The sequence below is a fragment of the Ursus americanus genome, chromosome 11, assembly GCF_024610735.1.
Source record: "Ursus americanus isolate L20-20 chromosome 11, mUrsAme1.1.p, whole genome shotgun sequence".
Classification (NCBI taxonomy): Eukaryota; Metazoa; Chordata; class Mammalia; order Carnivora; family Ursidae; genus Ursus; species Ursus americanus.
In genome coordinates, this window is record NC_142137.1 from 37,779,117 (window position 1) to 37,802,901 (window position 23,785).

The 23,785-nt window shown below is 33.7% G+C and overlaps 1 protein-coding gene across 12 annotated transcripts in view; it reads right to left on the minus strand.

Moving 5' to 3' along the window:
- TRDN (triadin) overlaps positions 1 to 23,785 on the minus strand; it is a 355,819-nt gene that overhangs the window by 16,869 nt on the left and 315,165 nt on the right. For 10 of the 12 annotated variants that reach the window (XM_087865452.1, XM_087865445.1, XM_087865451.1 and 7 more), the window contains 9 exons: positions 22,560 to 22,607; positions 21,291 to 21,308; positions 19,240 to 19,284; positions 16,881 to 16,901; positions 15,085 to 15,111; positions 14,291 to 14,341; positions 13,893 to 13,928; positions 13,055 to 13,099; positions 10,425 to 10,448 (listed from right to left, as the gene is read on the minus strand). In XM_087865452.1, coding sequence (XP_087721578.1) covers positions 10,425 to 10,448; positions 13,055 to 13,099; positions 13,893 to 13,928; positions 14,291 to 14,341; positions 15,085 to 15,111; positions 16,881 to 16,901; positions 19,240 to 19,284; positions 21,291 to 21,308; positions 22,560 to 22,607 — 315 coding nt within the window. The remainder of the gene's footprint in view (positions 1 to 10,424; positions 10,449 to 13,054; positions 13,100 to 13,892; positions 13,929 to 14,290; positions 14,342 to 15,084; positions 15,112 to 16,880; positions 16,902 to 19,239; positions 19,285 to 21,290; positions 21,309 to 22,559; positions 22,608 to 23,785) is intronic. The other 2 variants (XM_087865446.1, XM_087865444.1) reach the window with 1 other exon arrangement.

Genomic DNA, 23,785 nt, shown 5'->3' on the forward strand with positions numbered 1-23,785 from the left:
GAGCCAACGTAGGGGGAGGCAAGAAGGGACGGGGTCAAGGAGAAACACGGAGTGATAAATCTCGGCTGAGAAGCAATGCTTCCCCTTCTGAGCATGGGAGCGTAAGGGTGGGTAAAACAATGGAAAAGGTTAAAAGACATTGTAATTTGGAGAGAAGAAAAATTTCAAGGAATCCACATCGATGGCGTAGATTGTGAATTTTATTTTTCTGGTTAAAGATAACATTTCCTGTGTAGTGGCCAGCCTGCTCTGTGTACTCTTAGCAAGCGTGATAAATAAATAAAAACTATCTAAATAATGCATGCATGTGTACCAGCGGTTACTGCGTGTTTATTTCTACTAGCAATCTATAGTGATTTGTGCAGATTTTCAAGAAATACTTACAGGTAAACAGCTGGGATCCTAGAGCATTGACACAAAGTAACTTTGCATGGATTTTTTTTTTTCATTTTTGCTCCTCTTATTTTATCTAATTCACTGCATCACTTTGTCTCTATAGAAATACCAAAAGCTTTAAATTATTTTCTCAATTGATTTGCTGAATTACGTGTAAATGGTTTGATGGAATATTACATTCTGAGAGTTAACATATCTTCAAGAAATCAGAAGAATCCATGGTAGTTCAAAGCAGCAGCTGATAGCCAGTTTATTTTCGTTTTCAGGTGTGAAAATCTCCTCTATACTATTTTTTTTAAATGATCACGAGTTTTAAAGAAAGTTAACAGCTACACTGAGCAGTCTCCACAGAATTCTTGAGATTGACCTCAGGGGGTAATAAAGAATGCAGACAGTTCACATTGGGAAGTTTGCACACAGTGAAGCCGAGGGTGTTCAATAAACGTATGCAATCCTCTCTGAGTGTCTGTCCTGTCAGTCTGAGGATAAGACACAACTATCTTGAGGGCAATGTCAGAGCAACTTAACATCATCAATAAATGAAGGAGGCTACGTTGCTGGTACCCAAAGACGAATAATCAACAGTGACAAACATTTCACCAAATGTGCCTTCTACACAGACTTTCTCTGACGTCTAGCAAAAGAAGTGATCAGAGGAGGTAAGCACAACAGCTTGTACCTAGTTCGAGGCTTGAGCCAAGTTACTGCTCCATTTTTTGTTTTCTCCTGAAGCAAAATTTCCACGAGCATAATCACCCTTGCTCTAAAAGGTGGGGTTGTTTTAAATCCACCCCAAAATGAATAAGATGTTTTTTCTCACTATGATTTTATCTTATCGTGTTATCCAATTTGACACAAAAGCTTAGAAACCTGTTCCTAACTAGGAAAAGTAACACAGCCTGCCATAATCATTACAGTCACCATCATTATCATCATCGCCCTCATGGATGCCAATTAATAAATCACTTATTAGACACTGATTATTACTTATGCACCTACTATTTTATCTTATTTAATCTCCCCCAAATTTCTATGAGGTAATATTATTATTATCCACATTTTAAAAATTAGGCTACCAAGCACAGAGATGTTATGTAGCTTTCCCAAGTTTACACAGCTTATAAACCAGTTTCCCTGTTATCAGCCACTAACCTATGATGACTTCTGTATTTCTATCATGGATTTGGTGATAATTTATTTTTAACAAATACTGCATTGATGTTAGTATTCATCAGCATTCCATTCCAGCAAGTGATCTCCAGTAATATTCCACCCCAACAAGGGTCCCCCAGCAAAACAAAACAAAACAAAACAAAAGTCAGTCATTGTATAAAATGATCATTTTTAGGAAAAAATATATATGCTGAAATAAGCTTTAAACTAAATGCTATAAGAAGGTACATTTTTCTTTATCAAAGGTTTGTGCATTATATGTATTAACTGAGATGGATTTGTTTTAAAGAAGATGAAATTTAGGATTCTATGATTAAGGATTATCTAAAGTTTTAATAACAAATTCTATACAACTGCCAGAAACTAGGACATCGGAGTTTCACTTTTTAACTTAGACAAGTAAGGCACGAATCTTGTTAAAACAAGATTTGTGGATAACATTAAAAAAGCAACTAATGGACTCTAATTCTAACTGATAAAATGATGGACAATATTAGCTATAAAATCATACTTTTTGTTGCAGTGCTGGGCTCAGAGAAGGTAAAGGAACCCTCCAGAATCCTCCTATCTGCCCTGAGAGCAGGAAAAAGAAAGCCCGCTGATACATGAAAGGGTAGGTCACCCTGTGGACAAGTGCATATATTAAAACTGCAACTCAGAAACCAAGTGTGCAAGGAGCAAACTGGGGGCACAGAGGCTGTGAGCCTTTGCAAAGCCAAGGATGGTGGGATGAAAATATAACCGCCTCTGGGGATTCTGAAAAGACAGCAACAACGCGGTATTTAAATCTCTTCCAAATCCCCTTGTAAAAACAGAGAGTGAAACCCATGAACAATATTTATAACAATATGAAATGAACCCTAAAATGCACGTGGGTTGGAACAAACAAATAGTCAAAACCTACCAGGTATTAGTGTTTGTAGGACAGGAAGCAGAGGGAGACAATAGGGAGCCTGAGGGACACTCCAAACATGGAACCCCCAAACAGCCAGTAGGTATTTCCTGAAAAGTGAGTAATGACAACTTGAGATCATCAGCTGAAACTGGAGGGGCTTTGCCCAGTTCAAGAGCAGGTGAGCATAAAGGGTTCACCATGAGGTCTGAGTGCAGGTACCGTCAAGTACCTGTGACCTTGGGACACCTACGAGCCAGGGCTCACTTCCAGGACAAGACCCCACAAATGGTAAGAAACTGCTAGGAGTGGAATAAAAGTTGAGCAGGACAGGGACAATAGAGACAAAGAAAGATTCATTTAAATGAAAATGAGTATGAGCTCATAATAAAAGTTCTAATCACAGAAAGAAAGAAAACCGTCTTGAGGGGGAGTCTGAAGAAACAATAAACAACTTTACATAACAAAGTACTTCAGATACTGAAATTTTTATGCTCAAACTTTAATATAGATATGAAATGTTTTAAATAAAATATGAATTCAAAAATAAGACCAAGGAATAGGAGATTATGAAAATAACCAGTAAGACTTGAAAAGTAACTATTATAAATAAAAATATAAATTATATAAAATCTCACTGGATGAGTTAAATAAATACGATATAGAGCTGAAGAAATAGTGAACGTATGTTAAAACTGATCAAATTACACTAAATACAGCATAGAGAAATGAGGAGATGAAAAATTTGAAAGAGATCTTGAAAGAAGAAAAGGTGTGAATACCTAACATATTAATACTCAGCAGAAGGAAAAAATGAAGAGATAATATTTGAAGAGATAATGGCTATGAGTTCTCCAAACTGGTAAAAGGAAAAAAAGGACTCCATGTGTCCTGGAGGAATTTCACAGTAAAAAGAAGCTCTCACTCCATAAACTATAGTGAATCTGCAGTGGGTCAAAGGCAAAGAGAAAATATTTAAAGAAGACAGAGAAAAAGATAGATCACGTGGGAAGGAATGACAATTCGACTGGTAACAGAATTCCCCTGCCTTTGTGGAGAAAGAGAAATCGATACAGTGAAACAATACATCGAACGTGTGCAAAGTGCATAACCAGTGACCTAGATTCTGCGCCCAGCAACAGGTTTTCGGGAATGAGGATGATTTAAAGACATTGTCGGATAAATAAAAACTGAGAATGCTTTCCACCAATAGGTCTTTGCTCAAGACACTCTAAAGCGGGTGCTGCTGGAGAAGTATGAGGTCGAAACCAAGTCAGATATGCAAGAGAGATCATAGTGTTAACTCTGAGAAACCTGCAGGGGAAGCTAGACACATATTCACGGAAGAAATGCTACTGACAGAATTTGACATTCAGATTCTTTGAAAGGTTAGAATTAAAATATTGAACAAAATCAGCATGAAAGTCAGCATTGGATGTAATGAAATTTAAATGTTTTAGCATCCTTCTCTTGTTGAGAAGAGGGTGTTTCATAGTAATTTTATTCTTCGTGCATAGTACAATGTCAAGGGTGACCACTAAAATAAGAGAAATAGAGTGTAGTCTATCCAGATAAGGAGAGACTAGAAAATGAAAAATAAAAACACATTTAGGGAAAAATGCTCAATTTGTAAAAGACAAGAAAGAATATAAAGAAGTGTTGAGAGGACATGAGAAATATAAAACAACAAGTAAGATGGTAAAAACTAGTTGAAATTCATCAGATTAAAAGTGAAAGTCATTGTACTGGGTAAAATAAAAAGTAAATTTTACCTTTATATTATTTACTAAAGATATATCTGAAACAAAAATGTCATGAAAAGACATAAAATAAAGGTTTGTAAAAAAAGTTCTGATAAAATACTAACCAAAAGAAAGCTGGGATAATTGTAATAATATCAGATATATGTCACTTAAAAAAAGGTCATTTTACTTACAAAAAGATCATTACATGGAATATAGAAGTTATCATGGGGAACCTGGGTGGCTCAGTCAGTTAAGTACCTGTCTTCAGCTCAGGTCATGATCCTAGAGTCCCGGGATTGAGCCCCAGGTCCAACTCCCTGCTCAGTGGGGAGTCTGCTTCTCCCTCTCCCTCTGCCCCTACCTCTGCTTGTGCACTCTCTCTCTGTCTCTCTAATAAATAAATAAAATCTTTAAAAAAAAGTTACCCTAAAAAGATAAATCTTCAATTCACCAGGAAGATATAACGAAGCTTGCATAGAACTTATAAAACAGCTCCTGATTTAAAAGTTGATAACACTACAGGGATAAACTGATAATTTTCCATCATAGTGGGAGATTTCAATATAGTTTATTCAATTATTGATACTTCTAATATTCAAAAAATTAATGAAGATACAGGGTAATTGAAAAACAATGAAGCTTGACTCAATCAATATATAATCACACTTCCAACCATTAGAAAATACACATTATTCTCAATGACATATGGAATATGGAATATTTACTAAAACTGATAATATATTTGTTCATAAGATAGAGCTCAACACATTTTAAAGAGTAGAACATTTTCTCTGACCACTACACAATTAAATTAGAAGCTGGTTAAAAGAGGATGATCTTTATAATTCCCACAGGTTTGGAAATTTAAAAATAAGTTCTAAAACTTCCGTGTAAAATACTAAAGAATTTATTACAATGGAATTAAGATACACTTGCGACTAAATGAGAATGAAAATACTACATATAAAAGCTTGTGGGATGCAGTGGAAGTAGCATTTAAAGCTACTGCCTTATATGCTTATATTAGTAAAGGAGAAAGGTAGAGACTAATAAAATAAGCATCCGTGTTAAGATGCCTAAAAATAAACCCAGAAAAATCTTAAATAAATTAGGAGGAAAGCAAATATCTACTGACAGTAGAATAGATTAAAATGTGTATATTCACAAAATAATATACTCTACAGTAGTAAGAATGAATAAGCTATAACTACACTAAAACACTGAAGAATCTGAGAACATAACATTAAGAGAAAAATATCAGAATATGTCCTATAATTTGATATATATGAGAGACCAACATGTGATAAAATTAGAAAAAAATCACCTTCATTAGTCTGAGATGACATAAATAAATTGATTTAGACATGAAGTAACCACTAGTTGAATTCAATCATTTTAGAAAAGATCATTAATTTAATTATTTATAAAAGGGAATTTTGGATAATTATGGATTCTTGTGTTTAAGAATTTATGAAAATTAGTTCTTTTTGCCACTAGATTATAATTTTATAATTCACAGACTCACTGATAGTTTGTCTTAAAAAGTGAAATATTCTTTCAGATAGGAAGTACATACTTATTAGTAAATTCTGGCTTCTTGAAATTCTTGAAAATTTTTCAGTGCAGGGACATATAACCAATGCAAAATAGGTCACACTTTTATTATGACAAATGATATACTTTAGTTATGTTTAATTATATTCTTTCAAAAGAAGTCTTTAACCTAAGTTATATCAAATGTGTACACTACGAAATGCTATGAAGCTGTACATCCTTGTTTAATTTTTACCTATTTCTTATTTTTTAGAAAGATTTATTTATTTATTTTGAGAGAGAGAGAGTATGCAGGTGGGGAGGGGCAGAGGGAGAAACAGTCTTAAGCAGACACCACACTGAGCATGGAGCCCGGACGCGGGGCTTGATCTCAGAACGCTGAGATCATGACCTAAGTGGAAACCAAGAGTCATAGGCTTAACCGACTGCACCACCCAGCTGTCCCTCCTTGTTTAATTTTTTTTCTAAGATTTTATTTATTTATCTGACAGAGAGAGAGACAGACAGAGAGAGAGGGAACACAAGCAGGGGGAGTGGGAGAGGAAGAAGCAGGCTCACAGCAGAGCAGGGAGCCCGATGCGGGGGCTCGATCCCAGGACCCTGGGATCACGCCCTGAGCCAAAGGCAGATGCTTAAAGACTGAGCCGCCCACGTGCCCCCCTCCTTGTTTAATTTTTAAGCACCTTGTGCTTATTAAAATTTTCAGACAATTTTCCAAATAGCTTAATTCTGATATCTAAAATATTCACCAAACTTTAATATTGATGTAAATTACTTATTAATAAGCCATATTTATGCAAAAAGAGAAAAATGTAGAACCAAAAAATGAATAAGTGTTTTAAAAGTTAGAAAGCTTGACGAAGCAAATCACAAATATAAGTTATAAAGGGAGTTGTCTTAAACATGGAAATCCTCGCTACTCTTTTGCTGGGCTTGAGTTTCCTTAAAAAGTAATTAACTTCTAGAAAAGATTAAATTTTAAGTAAATCCTTAAAAAGTTAAATTCATTATCTTTGATATCAAAATTAGATCCCAGAGGCTTTACGATGATCCCCAACCTGTCTATGCAGATAATTTTGGTGAGTTGCTAATGGCAAAATGCTCACTATTCACATTCAGAGAAAAATGTTACAGAAAAAGATGCCAAAGTTAAATTTCCACATAGAGTCATCTCAAGAATGTTGTTACTATATCACTTCTTTCAAAATACTTATTTTAGGGGCATCTGGGTGGCTCCATCAGTTAAGCGTCTGACTTCGGCTCAGTCCTGGGATCAGCCGCACACTCAGTGCTCTCCCTCTACCCCTTCCCCTGCTTGTGCGTGCTCTCAATCTCTCAAATAAATAAATTAAATCTTAAAAAAAAATAAAATACTCGTTGTAAGGGGAAAGCCAACCTATCTTTACTTAAATGTTGACTACCAGACAATAAAAACAAAAGAACTATAGGTTTCTATAATTTTTTTTTCCTTGATACCCCACACCCATTGTTCTAAACACACTGTCAATGTCTCAGCTATGTCAAGAGCCTTGAATTACTCTAGGTGCTAGTCTTCCCTTGGCACCATTTGCCTTTTAATAATGTATGTTTTCATTCTTCTGTTTTATTTCATGTTTTGCCTTTGGGCAACTTCCTGGGGAGTAATGTTTTTGGATGTACAGTTATTTCTTTTTTCAGAAAAAAGTTTTCAGAAGACTTAAAATATTAATATCAAATGGTCGTGCCATTTAAAATTCAAAAATGTGTTCATTTTGCTTTTAATTTTTAAGGTAATAGATCTTAAATATAATACAATCTAACATCCCTTTATGTCTTCCTCTGAATTCCATAGAAAGCAAGTTATTCATTAAATATTTACCACACCTATAAAAAATACAGAATAAAAATCAAATGGACATTTATTTTATTTATTTTTTTTTTTTAAAGATTTTATTTATTTATTTGACAGAGATAGAGACAGCCAGCGAGAGAGGGAACACAAGCAGCGGAGTGGGAGAGGAAGAAGCAGGCTCATAGCAGAGGAGCCTGATGTGGGGCTCGATCCCATAACGCCGGGATCACGCCCTGAGCTGAAGGCAGACGCTTAACCGCTGTGCCACCCAGGCGCCCCTCAAATGGACATTTAGAATCAGAAAGCTACATCCATCAATTAAACTATAATCGTCTGTGAATTATGGAAAATTTGACTTCGCAATGTTACTTTCACTGATGCAATAGAAAGATGTTCATGTATTGCTGATTCTTATCAGTATCTTCTTTATCCCTACAATAAAACCCCAGACAGTTGAGAATCCAGTCCACCTGGATGGTTTCAAGCACCTCAATCAGAATGAACCAGAATTCAGGAAGTGATACCTTCGTTCTGTTTTATACTGATCCTTTTCCACATATTAACCTGCTCTTCCTTCCCAGCCAAAAAAATCTGGGAATGAAGGACAGTCTCTGCGCATCTAGTACCAAAGCAGAAAAACCAGTCTATCAGAGGTAGAGGACTTGGTCCCATCCAGAAGACAGGAGATGCGGGCACTGGAGTGGAGTTAGAGAATGTGGGTTGAAGGGAGCAGTGGCTCAAAGCAAAAGCTATTTTTGAATTCCTTTATGAAAGACAAATAAATGACTGAAAGATAAACAAAAAGTCTGACCAAAAATAAACACACATGTACATAATGTTGAAAAGGGTTCAAAAAAAGAACAATGGATCTTCAGCTTAAATTATCTTTAGTATGTTTTATTTGATAAATATCTGGAGAAGGTTTTGATGATTGCCTCCAAAAAGGCATGATAAGGCTATAGAGAATATAATCTTCCTGTGGGCAGCAACCAATTTATTAAAGCATATCATCTCAAAAAAAATTTAAAAAAATTAAAAAAATAAAATGCATCATCTCATGATGTCCTTGGACATTTATCTCCTATAATCCATAAGAAAGAGTAGACATTTTTTTTTTGGTCACACTTTTCTCTTTTCAGTTACTACTCTTATTTCTTATTTACTTCTTATTTACCCTTATTTCTTCCCAAAATTCCTTTTACTCCCTTCTATAAAGTAAACTACAGTTTTCTGTGGCAGTAAGTCTAAAGTCCTCTAGCCTGCAGGGTCTCTACCTCATAGAGCTGTTTCACCCTACATGTTCTTACCTCTACTGCCTTCTGACACTAGCCCTTAACTCCAGCCAACTCGTCTTTTGATGGCCTCTCCATATCATGCTTTTTTGGTTGCTGACTTTGAAATAATATAAAAAATATATATTGGCGTCTGCCCTTGGTTCCTGGCATAGAGTTTCTAAATCTCCTGGGTGATGGAAGGGTTTTTGTTCCAATGAGGAAATGCTTGGTGGGCTCCTGGATGGAAGCTGGTCACCAAAAAGACCATGCCATGATTAGAAGCTGGAAACTTTCAGTTATTTAAAGCTAACCATTCTTCAAAGTACAAATTCTGGAATCACCTGCTTCATGGAGCATGCCCTGACTACCTTTGGCTGTAGGGAAAGAGTGTGGAGCAGGATTGTTCCAGACGGCTTTCCTGAGGATCAAGTGGGAGCTTTGCCCTTGCATCAGTGAGACAATTCTGTGCCCTTGTAATTACTCTCCTTTTTTAAATTCCTGAAGCAAGTTCATGTGGGGTTCTATGATTTGTAGTCAAAGAGCTTTGAATGAGATATGTGGCAAGTACCACTTTTAATGATTGTCTTGTACCATCCTCAATAGTGGTGGGCACAGTGGAAGCACTCAATAAATACTGAGATCTGCTCTGTCCAATGCAGCAGTCACTCACAGCATGGGGTTTTGGGGTACTGAAATGTGACTAGTACCAAATGAAATGTGCTGTAAGTGTAAAACACGCACAATTTCAAAAAAAAATAGTGTAAATTATCAATATATTTCTGTATTGATACATAGTGAAATAATAGTTATATAGAGTTAAATAAACATTAAAATTATTTTAACATTTTTTAACCCTCTTAATGTATCTATTAGAAAATTTAAAATCACATGTGTTGTTCACCTGATTTTACACTGGATAGAACTGATTTAAAATGATGTTTTTTTAAATCAGGAAACATGGGAGGGAAGATTTCTATTTCCCAGAATTTTAGGAGCTTATAGGAAAGTTAAAGTTATCCTGTATATTTAGAATGCTTAGCTGCACCTAGATATTGATATTTTAGAGGGTGTTTTCTGAGAGTTTTGTCTGTTTACAACACACGAGGTTAGATCCATTCCTAACTATGTCATTCTTCTCGGATATACAATTATATTTAAGTTAACGAACATTGGAAAACATCAGCAAATAAAACATTGTTGCTCAGCTACATACGCTCCAGGGCAAATTTTTAGTGATTGAAGGTTTAAGGCAGAAACAGGATTAGGTTATTTCATTCTACTTCAATCGCTGAAAAAATTCATGTATTTGAATGCAAGTCACTTTAATCTTCAGGCTTGAGCACATGATAAAGTATTTCTGTTACAAGTCATCATTTCAAATAACATAATTTTTTAAGTTTCAACATAACTAAGTTTAAAAGTTAAATTCCTGTCGGAAGGTTTAGTATGAAATGACTCAATCTCTGAACACATTAAAAATATAAATATTTTATGAATTTCAGCTGGAAATTTATGCCTCGTGCCAAAGAGAATTTATCATCAATATAAGCAGTACTTACTTGATACTCTTCCAGGCTTTTCTGCTAAAAAAGAAAAGAAGAGAAAACAAGTTTTGTTTAACTCAGATAAAATGCAAAGACATTATACGTTGATGGACCACATGAAAGTATCTAACATCTTTTGACTTTCTTATTATTTAAGAGTTAATGAAAGAATATAACTATCGCCTGAGAACATGGATCTTTGAATATATTAATCGCTTTTATGTGAAAAATCAGAAAAGCTATTAATCATTGTAGATGTCACAACATATTTATGCTTTTTAAACACTCTTACTAAAATCAGCAGGATCTTTGTTAAATTAAGTGTCTTGGTTCAACTCTAATTATAGCTAACTTGAGTAAAATTACTTTGCATGACATAATTAATCTAAATATTTGTTTAAAGTTTCCAAATTCCATAAAATGTATTATTGAGAATTATTTTCCTTTCAAAGGTAATAAGGACAAGTAACTAAATCTTAAAAAGCAACATGCAAAATCAGTTTAATTTTTTCATAAAAATTTGTCTATTGGTTTTGATGAGAAACCATAATTCTTCAAAGTAGTATTTTTTTTACATTAAAGTATATGTATGTAGGACAAAAATGTAGTGACATGATTATCCCAAATAAGATAACAGATATTCTAACTTCTTGAAAAATAGAAAAGATTGGTAACATCTTTCTACTAACATTAGTCTTTTTTCTTTTTTTTTGAGTATAATTGGCACGTAATGTTACATAAGTTTCAAGTGAATAATTGGTGATTTGACAAGTTTATACATTATGCAATGTTCACCGCAAGTGTAGCTACCGTCTCAACATTAGTCTAATTTAAAGGGCAAGGCTTGAAAATATAAATTTTTAAATGAATCTGCATTACACGATTTACTTTAAGACTTGTATAGTTTCTAATATAAACACAAGAATTACAAATTTACAAAAATTCGTTACTGACAATAAAAATTTTTTTCATTTGAGATATTTATGGTTTTGGTGATAGTACAGTCACATGCCTCATGTAGAAAATTACAAAATAACATGTTATATTTCCCTTAAAAATACTATCACTGGCTAAAAGACAGGAACTTAAAAAAGAATATAATAAACATTTATTGAAATACAATGAACCATCTGTTGAATGAAGGAATGAATAAGAATGTGCCTGTATTCTCAGCTGGCTAAGGGTTACTCTTGTGCTTTCATATATAATAATTTGTCCTGTGTATTCATAATATGAAGACCTTGGAAATGATGGACTCCAGATTGGTAAGAGGTACTGTCCAACCAATATCTAAATCCCTTGTACAGCCGTCTAGTTATAGTTTGAACAGACCACTCCCTTGGAGACCAAGTTCCATTTCCATTTCCATTTTACCTTTGGGCTGCTCTGATTAGTAGAAGGCTTCTTCTATGTGTTCCACGGTGTGATGGGGTAGTGAATTGTGATTGAATGAGTTCAGTTGTTAAGTTTTTGGCGTCATACTGGAGCCAAATCCTTTCTCTACCGTGTAAACATTCTGAGATGTTAGACTTCCTTCATCACACTTACCTCATCTTTAAATTGCCATGATAATTGGGCCTGTGCTGAGGATTAAATGAACTAATTATAGGGAAAGATATATCAATGAGCTATTTAAGTAACTGGTATCTTCTCATTCTTCTGGCTGATTATCTTAAAAGATGCTAAGCAATATTTTAAAAGTTAAAAAAATAGAAATATAAAATTTATGCCCCTATATGCTTCTACAAATTTGGTTTGTTCTCATTCTAAATTTTACCTTCTAATATTACTGATAATTATATGTCTAAATTACTACAACTATGTGTCTAAAGTATATGTTTAGGTATGTCCTGCCATTTCAGGTATCCATAATACAGTAAGCAGAAAGAAGGAACCAGTGAAAAAACAAGACTCATTCCCCCTCCCCACACACCGGAGTTCTATACATTTACTATGAATGAAAACAGTTGTTCAATTATGGCACGTTTATTTAGCATCTAAAATTAAAACATTTAAATCTCATTACGTTTTGAATTAATTAGATTTGTTTAAAATTATGTCACCCAGACTACATAATTCAGTTATAACATCCATTTATAGTTTTTTGATACTCAATATCACCAAAATAGGTCATTCTCATTTTAGGTAAAGGACATCTTCCTGCCATGCACATGCTGGCATTTTCCCTCTACCCACAACTTTTTGCCTAGGTGGAATTAGTTTAAAGGGTCAACTTTAGATAATAAAAACTATATTTGTGATACTAGCTATATATTTATGTAATACATAAAATAATTCTCAGCTCTATCTGTTTTTACAACTGTATCATTTTTTTTTACCTTATTATGGATATTATGAAAGTCCTTTGTAATAGAGAAATTTATCTTCTGGTATGTACTGGAATAATTTATTGATTGTTTATGTTGTTAATATTCTGATTTCTTCACATTTGCTAGTTTTCCATTGAAATGTTAATCTCCTGCTAGATTTCCTACCTGTCCACTTCCTCTGCTATTAGCAGAAGTGTATAAACACCAGACTTCCTTGCTTTAAAAAATTTAGTGTTAATATTAAGTGCAAACATAATTTAGGCACCTCCATGCCATCTTAGCATTTGAATAGTTACAAAGTTGATTCAAGATTACCTTTTGTCACATTGTGTGATTGAAGACTTTCTTTTCTTGTTGAGCCTGTTGATAAGGAGAATGTAAATTAAGCTATGAATTTTTAAAGGGAATTTTCATAAAAATTTTGGCTCACTTCAACTAAGCTTTGGGAATATGGGAATAATTTAAATATTGTAAATATTTTCTCAGGGTGATTTAAACAAATGTTCTCCTCTTCTGACACTTAACAAACATAAACGTCACCGGTAGAGATTGTTTTGTTTGCATAAACAGAGATTAACATGATTGCAGTGATTACAATATTTAAATTAAGGAGAATCCATGTATGATGGGTCATTCCAAGTAACTGAGTTCAGGGGTAAACCAAGAAGACCAACACAAACAAACAAACAAAACCAACCTGTCTTATTATTAATAATCTTTTTGATATGTCTAAGAATGCCTTCCTCTTGATGCAATAGAATATTTCTTTGATAAGTAAGGCCTTTTTAAGTTTTTCAGAGAACGACATTGAAAATCAGTGATTATCATATTATATTTTGTAGTTTACCAAATAAATACACCCAGTGTTAAGAAAACAAGCCACTTTGTGATGCAGCTTCTGAACCTGTTGTTCTCCAACCACACACAGATGCACACTGGCGGGGACTGGCCTGCCATCCGCTCTTCCTTTGACATGGCCATTACCACATATCCACTGGTTATTTTCCACATTTCTTCTTTTAATCACACTAGTGCTCATCATGTCCACAAATTAAAGTGTTTTGTTTTTTTTTAAGTGATATAAATAAGCCTCGACTCAACTAGTTTGGCTTCAGGACTTTGCATTATGCTTTTCCATCTTTTAAAAAATTACCTTTTTCTTCTTTAAGATGTTTCATTTCTGTTTTTTCTGTAGAGGAAAAAAAGGTAATTTTGAGTCACGTACCATTAATTCATAGGTTTTCCTAAGGTTTGGAAATAAATTTTGTGTAGTCAATATTCACAATTTAGGCATTATATGAAAAGAATTCTATGTTGTTAATTTAGAAAAAGCAGAATCTACATTTCTATTTTCTCTAGATATCTAACAAGGGATAGCTACACTCTTGCAAGGACAATCCTACAGCGAACTGCAATTCTGATACGCGCTTTAAAATCTCTATCCACATTTTCCAGAGTTGTTTTTAAATGATGTAATTTGTATAATATGTATTTTTTATTTCTGCATTTTTACTGTTAATTTGGTGTACATGTCATAAGTGTCATCCTTACCTTTACTTTCTTTTTCAGATTTTTCAATTTTCTTCTTCCCTAGGGGAGGAACTATAACAACAAGAAATCATCAGTTTAAAAACATGACTTTCTTCCTCAATCTTGAAGTAAACGGTTGGAGATGGGACTTAATCCCATAAGTGGAGGGGGTCAGGGCTCTGCATTTCAAGATGTGAAGAAAGCTCCTGTGTGTGAAAACACACGTATTTTTGTTATGCTTGGTTATTTGGCTTATACTCAATCACGTGGATGTCAGAGCCCCCTCGCCTTTACTTTTTGTCTTTGTTTTTATGCACTTTGAAGGAAAGCTAGAGCAGGCCATGCATTTATATTAAGTGTAAACTAGTAACAACAGGACAAACACCCAAATTTTCCATTGTTATCTTTAGGATATGAGAATTGAACTGGTGCTATGGATGCTCAATAAGCAAACTGGAATCAAAACAATGGCGGTCGTAAAATGTCTCCAAGTGAAATGCGAGCACATGCTTTTCAAAACAGTTTCAGTTGATTGATGATTTCTTCAACTGTAGTTATCAGACAAGAGTGAGAAGAAAACCAATACGTAATGAGTGACAACCACGTATGTAGTGGAAACGTGAACGTATACTATCTTATTTAATACTCATAACGAGCCTTTTGGGAAGCCATTTTGTCTGTCCTACAGATGAGGAAACCAGCAATCTGAGCTGGTTAAGGGATTTTCCCAAATGTTACACAGCTAGATAGAGACTCAAATTTACATACAGATCTGTTTCCACAGTGTTACCTCCTTTGGGAAAGTAAATATTTACCTGATTCTGTGACTTCTGATGTTTCCTCTTTAGGAAAAAAAAAAAGAAGAATATAGTAGAAAAAGAAAAGGAAAGGATAGTTTTGCATTTCAGTAACAGACAATTGAGCTTCATCTCCAGGTATTTCCTATTAAATTCCACTAGTAATGGCAATAAACACATATGCTCAAAATGGCAAAGAGACACACTAATAACCAATATCTCTGAAAACTGTAACTAGAAATCTATTTTGAAATTAGAACCACTCTACAAACCAATCTAAAATATTCTATGCATGTACAGTAGAATTAATCAAGTTGAAGTCCTTCGGTTGGCTTTCTTAATTACAAATTGCAAATTATAAATCTCTGCTTCACAAACTTTTAACTTGATCTTCATATATGCATGCATGCACTCATTCACTGAATATTTATTAAACAACTTCATGTATAAGATGTTATACTAAATGCAGTGGGTTGGGTTGTGGGATGAGGTTGAAAAATATCACAGAAATAAATTCAACTCACAAGTGACTACTGTCAGAGTAGTGAGGCAAGATATAAAATGCTACTTATCTTTAGTCTATGGTATTACAAAACCACCCTCTCTTTTTGTTCTTTTAGTTAATGCATACACCAATAACATTTTAAAATATAACATGGCAGGTTTTTAAAAATATATTTTTCCTCACTGTTCAGTTCAAGTGAGAACATTTTTATAAACCTGATCCATTTAATTATTAGTCTTCTATAACTTCTCTGGAAGCTATATTCAAAATTCAGAAAAATTGATTAAAATATTTCATAATAATGAAGATGAAAAATGAATAACATTTCATAAACAAAACAGTATTTACAAGTGATTATGGTGATACTTCATATCAGCATTGTAGTTTTGACTTTCAACACTTAATTTTTGCAATACTCTTCATATCCGTAGCAATAATAAAAACTAAATGTGTTAGAGATATTCTCCAACCCAAAGGCAACATTTAATATTTTAACATCAGATTCAATTTGAAGAAAATTGTAGCTGCATTTGTAAAGAATCTGTCATGATACTGTTAAGGAACCAGGTTATTCCTTGGCATTTAAAAACTTTAGATACAACTTCTAGATACACTTTTGATTGAAATGCACATACTTTTATCCCAGGTTAAATCTGGGCCATAATTTAACAGTATTAAATAATAATTCTGTTTTTATGAAATTACATAAAACTTCATAAATTTTCAAAAATTGTTGCATTTGTATTGCTGCTTGGAATGTCAAAATAAAACAGAGATTCTGATATGCTAAAAACACCTTACCTTCAGGCTTAGAAAAAGTAAGATAATAAAAGTCTAATGTGCTAAGATTCAATAATTGGAGGCAGGTATTATGTTTTCTAAATTTTTCTTAACCCAGCAGTGACTATTAGAGGAGTCTCCATACTGTGTTTACTCAATACATCCTAACAAACAAATGGGAAGTACATAAAAGAGAGATGAAACCACTTTTTTCCACAAGGGCATTAGTTATCTTGGTAAATGTATTAATTACACAGGCGTGAAAACAGGAAACATTTTTGGCATTCCCTCACATATCCTGGTACAGTGTAATATCTCTAATAGGTGCTCATAAAGACATGTTCAAGGATTAATGAATACAATACTCAATATTCCTTGTCAATCAGAATCCTTTACACAGGTGATGGCATACTGGCTATTGCATGAATAAACATACTGTCTTTTTTTGCCTGCAGATACAATGCAAAGAGATTATAAAATTAAAGTAATTAAAGAGCAAATTCTTAAAATTTTAAAGTGGTACACTTACTTGAAGTTGGTTTAGGCTTGTCTAAAAAGTAAAGAAGAAAAGAAAACCAGAGATCATTTCTACCTATAGGTAAAATATCAGTCCTTTATATTCCTGTTTCTATTTTAGTTAAAATAGGAATAGGCTAAGCATATTAAAATGAGCAATAGAAAATGCATTTTGAATAATTTTAAAGTTATATTCCTAATGAATTCCCTATAGAAGAAATGATAAAGCTTTCGAATATAGAATCTTTTTGGTCTCTTTATCCCTATGAAACCTTATCTTTGATTTAATGTAATATGAATGCTCACAATAATTTGAAAGCCTTACTGCTTCTGAACAGCATGAAATGCATATTCTGCCATCATCCTTTCTGAATACATGTTAATATTAACTATTTGGTCTCCCAACTCAGTATTTTAAATGAAGAAGTTGATTTTATAAACTCTCAGGAAGAATGAGGGCGCCTGGGTGGCCCAGTAGGTTAGGCATCTGACTCTTGGTTTGAGGTTCAGGTCATGATCACAGGGTCCTGAGATCTGGCGCTGCACTCAGCGGGGAATCTGCTTTCTCCCTCCCCCTCTGCCCCTCCCCGTGCTTGTGTGCTCTCTCTCTCAAATAAAATATATCTTTAAAAAAATATTTGGGGTGCCTGGGTGGCTCAGTCAGTTAAGCATCTGCCTTTGGCTCAGGTCATGATCCCAGGGTCCTGGGATAGAGCCCCACATCTCATTCCCTGCTCAGCGGGCAGTCTGCTTCTCCCTCTCCCTCTGTCCGCCACTCCCCCTGCTTGTGCTTTCTCTCAAATAAATAAACAAAAATCTTTTAAAAAATTTTAAAAAATTAAATAAAATAAAATCTCAGGAAGAATAAATGAGTGGTAGGTGAAAAGCACAAAACTATACTATCTAAGTACATGATCTCTTTCTCTGATATTCTTTGTCTTCCGAAATTACTAACAAAAACATTAATTACGTAGTCATACACCTAAAGACCCATTTATTCATAAAAAATGACAATATGTGGTCAAGTTTATGAAGAATTCAAATCATTCAAAACTGGGTCAACTAATTCAAAATCATTAACAGTGGCAATATAAATTAATACAACTTATATCAGAGAACAACTAGAAATATTTATACAAATTACATTGGATATAACATTTCACTAAAAAATTTTACTTTAAGAAATTTTACTCCAAAGATAAATTCACAAAACTAGATTGGTAGAAATATTTAGCTTTGAATATCATTACAGAAAGCTTATTAGACAACTTAAGCATGACAGTCAGAGATTAAAGTAATCTGTACAACTATACAATATAATACTATTAATGTGGAAATTCTTCATGTGCTGAGATTAAACAATTTTCAAAATACATTCTTAAATAGAAAAGTCCAGGGAAAGGGTAATTTATAGTACATCATGATTTGTGTAAATAAATAAAAGTGGGGATATATTTATATTTATTTGTATATATGTATGTGTACATGTGTATATATGTATATATGCTATGTATATATATTGCTAGAATGAGACAATAAGAAATAACAGTAATTACGTATTGGATATTTTGGGAATGGGAACTGGTAGAATAGGGAAAAAGAGAAGGGAAGGAGGAATATTTTCACAGCCTCCTATAGTGTATGATTTAGTGTTTGAACTATGTCAAGTATATTTTTTAAAAATCAAATTGTATTTTTAAAAGAATTAAGCTAACATTTTTATATTTTATATTTAAGAAGAGATATTTAGTTGAAATTCATAGTTTTCAGTAAAATGTAATTTGTGTAATATGGCAAGATATTTTACAATACTACAGTGAATCAACTTAATCATTGACAAATGACATTAACATTGACAACAGTGAAAGGGGCTTATTAGTCATGAAAGCAATACTATTTTGTTAATACTGCTGTATTATAATCATAAGAGGCTCTTAACTATAGAGAACAAACTAAGGGTTGCTGGCAGGGAGGTGGGTGAGGGTATGGGCTAAATGGGTGATGAGTATTAAGGAAGGCTCTTGTGATGAGCACTGGGTGTTGTATGTAAGTGATGAATCACTGAATTCTACTCTTGAAACCTATATTACACTATATGTTTACTAACTAGAATTTAAATAAAAACTTGAAACAAAAAAAACCTGTACTGCTGTATTATATAGCATGTTTGGCAATCCTATACATATTGGTTATAATACTTAGCAAAATGTATTATTGTCAACAGTAACATAACCTTTTGTCAGATAAACTAGATTTTACTAGAAAACCACAAGACTAAACAGTACTAGGAAATAAGTTGAAAAGCACTTATATGCTTTGTTTTAATTTTTAATTTAATAAAAAGAGTGAATTAAGACAGAATGTAAATGCACCTGTTTTTATAGATGGAGATTCTTTTTCTTGGTGTTCAGCTTTTTCTAAAAAGAGAAATTAAAATTAATTGGCAATCTGTGGATTGTTTGTGTAGCAAGCATTTCTTATTTATGTGTTTGCAGGTGATCCTCAGTTTATGTGAGAAGCATGCCCTCAAAGTCATTTGCATGTTGGAACACAGAAAGCACATTGCCATAGAAATGCATTATAAGCAAGGTCAGGTTCATTCTCAGGGCATCCTGTAAGATAGTACAAAGGTTCTAGCCCTCTTGGGGCCATGTGGTATAAAAAGAAGAGGATAGAATATGACAAAGAGGAGAATAAAAAGAGGATTTTTTTTCTCTGCTGAAGGTAGGGTCATCCCTTGGGGATACTTTAAAGCAGACAACATTTGCCTTTGGCATTTTACAAGCACCCCTTTTTACCCTTCTGACTCTTTCTAGTTCCTTTCCTGCTAAGTCAGAAGCAATTTGTGCTGGACACTAGTTTCTTGTTGAAAATTTAACCTGGTCCCGCCCTATATCAGAAAGTATCATATTTTGTATTTTCATTTTCCTGGACCACCCTCTTTCCAGGTCCAGTTAGAACTCTCACAGATGAATCTCAACTGAGTCTAGGACAAGACAAATGGAATCAAATGTGTAACTGATATTCCTCTTAGCCCCCTGAAAAATATTTCAAATAAAAATAATAGGAGAGCTCTCTTTTGTCAAAAGTGGAATTTCAAATGAAGCCATTATAGGGTAGGATACTTGAATGGAGTTGAGAATAGTAGGAAATAGAGCCAAACACTGCCAAGTATTAGTTCTTTCTAATCATCCTCAGGGTTAGTCCTCCTGAGCTATTATTGAAGTTTACCTGTCCTTTTCTTCCCTCACTCCTGAATTTGGAGATTCTAAGAGTACTACTATTCTCCCCCCACATCATGCACCAACGGTAAAGTAGGTGGGAAGATGCAGGACCTATGTTGTCATAAGACTAAACTGGATATTTGTAAATTAGGGCTTGACAGCATTTAAGAATAAAAGTTCCATGAACTCCGTCTGCATAAATGTTAATATTAAATAAGCATGCAAGACAAAATAAAGTTGAAAAGCTGATATTCAACTTATTAAACTGGCATAATAACAGCACTACAAAAATATAATGGATTACAGTAACAATAATAATATAAAATGCGTATTCAAAATACATGCAATAGGTTCTAGAATGTGAATATATTCTCTTAGGTTCCATACATTTGCACCTTATCTCCTGAAACCACTTACATGGTCTTCTAACTTATCTCACCAAATTCATCTTTGGACTGTGTCAATCCATTTTTCATATAGGATCTAAGGAATATTTGACCAACATGCTTTCACTGAAGTTGTGTTTCATAAAAACACAGCATTCAAGGACCAACATCACAATTTGGACACGATTTTGGACTTATTTACTACCTGTGTGACAATGAGCCCATGTTCATGCCTTTTTGAGTCCTTTAAACTCTCTGCCAGTGTAATCTCTGAATCATTCTTGAGCAGTAAAATGGAAGATCTTTGAAGTTCATACTCATGAGAAAAGTCCATGATTTTAAGGAACAAATGGCAATATGATTATAATCTCATGGATATCTAACTATCAAAGTCTACCTACAGTATAATTAATGCTACTTAAACAAACCAAAAGCGATATGTGGTTCATAACACTGATAATTGTATATCATTTCATTTTCCTTTTTTATTCACAATGTGCAATTTGAGAGATTGTCAATTCACTCTAACTTCTTAGTGGTATTTTATAGTCTACATGGACTCACTCTTTTAGTAATAGGAATAGTGATACAACTTACAAAGATTTCTTCTGTATAACTATAGCTAAGTATAAATTAGTAGTGAAAGGCAAAGATGTCAAATCAAAGCTAGAGCAAAACATTATTTTATCATCTATACAGGTAATTCAGATTAAGGCAACACTAAAATTAATAATTAAAGAAAAAAACAAGCAAATTTTTAAAGCTGAAATAGCCAAGCAATGCTTTTCAGACTTTACTCTTTTCATCTCTTACTTGTTGGTTTGGGCTTGACTGTGGGGAATGGAGAAAAGTAAATGGCATATTGATGAGTGCAAACCATTGAAAAACATAACTCTTTAGCTTCTGTATTTATTTCTTCTTAGTTTTAGGTTCTCTTCTTATATTAAGTTTATTCCATTCTCTCTGAGCACTATTATTTCACTCTCAGCAAATATATCAATCACACTGCTTGCTGAAAAATTATGACACACAAAGGGTATGCAAAATTTAAAACAATCTACATATTTGGCACACAAATACATTGGGCTAGCTTCTTGATAATCCCAAATACCCATATAACTAAATGAGATCCTCAGGGGGCCATATTAACACCTTAGGGTGCAAATTAGAGGAATGCTGAAATTATGAGTTTGACAGTGGCTTTAATACAGTACAAGGAACATGTGAGGTGATGTGTAAATGACCTTATAAGGTTTCTTTCTTTCTCATGTGTTAATAGGTTTCTTTCTTTCTCATGTGTTAATAATCTATAATTTTATATATAATTAGTTCTTTCCTGAATTCTATTATATTTTCCTCTGAGAAACTATATTTAAATCTTGATTAGAATGATTATCTTAGTTAAAATGAAGAAATTACTTCATAGACTTTTTCCTTTGAAATGATATTTTTTATTAACTCTATTAACTGCCAGTTGCCCAGGTGGGTAGAATTTCTACCTTGGAATTCAATGGAAGAGATTCAGTGGTCTAGGATGTCAGTTGATAGGACATTCATTCATCTCTATAGGAAAGAACTTCAGGATGGCAAGAGTGTGTCCGTTCCTTTTTTCTCCTCACACAACATACTGAGAGATGGACTGTTTTAATATTATATGTTCTGTATGTTCATACAGCCACATAACTGTCTGTGGAGCTCTCGTGAAAGGTCATTATTCTATCTAATGCATAAACAGCAGATTTCATAGTTTCAGATTCTTGTGATTTTACATTTGGGGAAGGGCGGTTTACAATAAGATTAAACACCTAGCAGTATATGATAATCAGTGTATTACTTGGATTACCGTACGAGTTATATGTAAGTTAAGATCAATCACAAATAATTAAATTACATCGCTCTAGTATTCCACTGTTAATTTTATTGACTATCTTTCAGTTATTTACAAGAATACACAATCTTAGAATTTATGGCACTAAAACTCTACACACTTCAGTGAAGATGTGTGTATGTGTGTGTGTCGTGTGTGTACCCACATAACATAAAGCTGATACACAGAAGGAAAATATGAAATATCTTATTTACCTGTTTTTTCTATTGTGGTAGCTTTTACCTGCTTGACAACTTTTTCTTCTGTGATAGGAAAAAATGTTAACACAAGTAGAAAATTTAAATGCATCAGTATAAAACAGTGACATATGTGAACTTTGATATTTTGTATTTTCTTTGAAATAACACCAATACTGAGAAAAACTGAGCTGTTTTTTTTTTGTAAAGCAGCAAGTGATATCTTCTATTCAAATTGGTTGGAGCACAGAGAAAATGTGTCCAATTGCAGACATCCTTTGCAGTTATCCTGCCTTAGAGTTTTCCTAATTGGAATCATCCCCTGACCTGCCAATACATACTCTACCCCTTGCCTGCACTGTTTTTCACTGTATTTATCTACACAGGGGTTGTTTTATAAAACGAGAATCCTTTTTTAATCATTGAATTAGAACAGGAAGAAGTAAGTTTTTAAATTTTTCCTGTGCAAGATTCCTCCCTGGGAACCCAGGATTAGCTTAGTGACCCAAGTTTTTTTATGATACAAAGCTGGGGAAGGGCAAAAGGGGTACATTGATGGGATGTCTTCTGTACTTTATGCTTTTATAGATGTGGTCAAAGAAATTTGGGTCAATGTAGACAGATTATTACAATGATCCTATGTAAAATTAAACTTTTCAATAATTCAGCAGTGGGAATGAGTGGATGAGAAAGTTTCCCTGGGAAGCAGAATTTAGAATATGAATATTACCACTAAAATAAAAGAAAGGTGTGGCTGGAGGACAGTGTACTTGCTGTACCCTCAGAGACTAAACTCTCTCACTCTCTGTACTTCAGCTCAAAATGACTGACATTTGGGACAGTCAGGAAAGTAACAGGGTTTTATTCATTTGATGAGGACATTCTAAAAGTTATTTCTAAGGTTCTGCTTACGTCAATGGAGACAGCTATTCTTGGTTCCTCACACTCCAAGTCGGCTTTTTCTATTCCTATTGGTGTCTCATATACTTTAAAGCATAAGCAAATGAAATCAAATGGACTCAAACCCATTTTAAACAGTTTTTCTACAGTAAAAATTTTGAAAGTGTAAGCGAAATGTTTCCAAAGATATGCTTAGAGAAAGTATGTTTTTAACTTATTAAAGATTCTGGCCTAGCCACATTCAAAACTTTGGGTAAATAATTCAGCCTGGGATGAAGGACAATTTTCTACAGAATAACTGAGGCTTAGGACTGCCTCCAAATTAAACTCATATTTAATTATTG